This window comes from Thermobia domestica, chromosome 10 (assembly GCF_964235325.1).
Source record: "Thermobia domestica chromosome 10, izTheDome1.hap1.1, whole genome shotgun sequence".
NCBI classification, from domain to species: domain Eukaryota; kingdom Metazoa; phylum Arthropoda; class Insecta; order Zygentoma; family Lepismatidae; genus Thermobia; species Thermobia domestica.
In genome coordinates, this window is record NC_137463.1 from 261897111 (window position 1) to 261899258 (window position 2148).

The 2148-nt window shown below is 32.2% G+C and overlaps 1 protein-coding gene across 1 annotated transcript; it reads left to right on the forward strand.

The window, feature by feature from the left end:
* Positions 1-324: 324 nt before the first annotated feature.
* Positions 325-1596, forward strand: LOC145661919 (glutamate receptor ionotropic, kainate glr-3-like). The gene has a single exon (XM_081727268.1). It carries the CDS (start codon positions 325-327, stop codon positions 1594-1596), a length of 1272 nt encoding a protein of 423 aa, XP_081583394.1.
* The last annotated feature ends 552 nt before the right edge of the window (positions 1597-2148 follow it).

Sequence of the window (2148 nt, forward strand, 5' to 3'; positions counted from 1 at the left end):
TCACACATTGATGATAATGTTAACATATGTGTCTTAATTGTAGACAGTGTGGAAGATGCAACACATATGCTTAGCAGTGGAATAACTTTTCAAAATTGGCGAAGACCAGCTGTATACATTTTTGTTATTATCTCGTCAAATATATCGACAGAATTAATCAAGGACATATTTCATAATGCATGGAACTTAAAAGTTCTTCATGTCTTCATCATCTGTAGAAATGGTATAAACATGCGACAGAATCCAAATAGTTTATCTTCATTCAATGCTAGGCTATATTATTATAACCCATTCTCGATTGGCTCTACTCCTGAATTTCCCAGAATGACAATATTTACAACCCCAGAAGCTGAAATTACTGAAAACATATTTCAGCCACAACTTACTAACATGAATAGGTATCCCCTGATTGCATCATATGCATATGTTGCAACTTCTAGCTCATTAATACGAAAGGAAGATGGACACATTCAGTATGATGGTACTGCCGGTAAAGCATTTGCAATATTTATTGAAAAAATGAATTTTACTCCAGTACACAAGTATGAACATGCCAGAAATAATGTTGGGACAAAATTGCAAAACCACTCATGGACTGGTGTTATCGGTGATTTGATACACGGACGTTCAGATTTAAGTTGTAATGAGGTATTAGCCTCATTTGAATTGTATCAAGATGCAGACATTACTTATCCTTTAAACTTTGATGTGGCAGTCATAATCGTTCCAAGAGCTAAATTTTATCCCCGCTGGATGAATTTTATTCTTCCCTTTGAAAAATATTGTTGGACATTAGTATTTGTAATTATTATTATATTTACTTTAATATTAATCTTCAGTAAAAATCTAAGCAATGTCATTCTTAATTTTCTGATAGTGTGCCAAATATTTCTACAAATATCCCTTAGTAGTAAACCAACTCGTATTCCGGATAGATTTCTATTTTGTATTTTCGTAGTTTTTAGCCTTTTAATTACTTCAATATATCAAGGTCAAATCATTAATTACCTTACCTACCCTACCAAAGAAAGGAACGTTGAAACATTGCAGGATGTAGCTGAGTCCAAGTTATTGATAGGAACAACAGATGATCAGGCATTTTTAATGAAAGATTCTGCCGATCAATCCGTGAGAAAAATGTATACAAAACTTAAAATCCTTTATGGTTATGAAGGACTGAAACATCTGTACAGAATAGTAAAATCAAGAGACGCAGCTTTCGTCCTAGTAAAAAGCATAGCTAAGTTGTATGCCTTCAACATACTTGTTGATAAGAATGGAGAGCCTTTGGTCCATCTTCTGGATCAAGACGTTTCAACCAACAGAGCAGTGTTTCCTCTTCCAAAAGGATCCCCGTACACTGAAAGAATCAATCAACTTTTAGTTAGAATTGTTGAAAGTGGACTTCAATTGCAGTGGTTAAAAGAAGCGTTGAGTTACAAAGTATCTTACAAAGAAAATCTAAAGAAACGTGAGGGAAACATTGTACTAACTACAAGTCATCTTTTTCCTATATTTTATTTGCTATTAATAGGTCTTACGTTTAGTATTATCATCTTTGTTGGTGAAAAAATTATCAAGAGGAGAAATTGGTGAAGAGTGTAATTGTCACAGTTCATGTGCCAATCTTTGTGATTATTATTTTGAAGTTATTTGAAGTTATTTGGAGTATTAGTTTAAATTTAATTTGGAAAAATGAACATTGAAGAAAACAATTCTTACAAGAATGAGAATGTATTGGAGGAATAAAATGTGTACAATGTACTCATACCATGCTAGTCAGCAACATGTAATTTAAACTAATACTCTACCTCAAGAAAATATTAATCCTCTTTCTGATAGATATATTTCATAAAATCAACAATTATATGTAGAGATTGTTCAATGTTATTCGAAATTTCTTAATATTTCCTCAGTTTTAATATAGATATTATCTAAATACTGACACTCTGACATCGGGGTATTACTAATATCTTGAGATGAGTAGCTATCCTTTCTGAAATCGTCAGCCTAAGATGTGGCTTTCTTTACAATATGACTTGAAATGATAACTTGTGTTTACTAGTGCATATTTGTGTATAAATTTTGAATATTGATTTGGATGGTTACTGTACGACTATCAGTATTTATATTGCTTCCTTCTCTGGT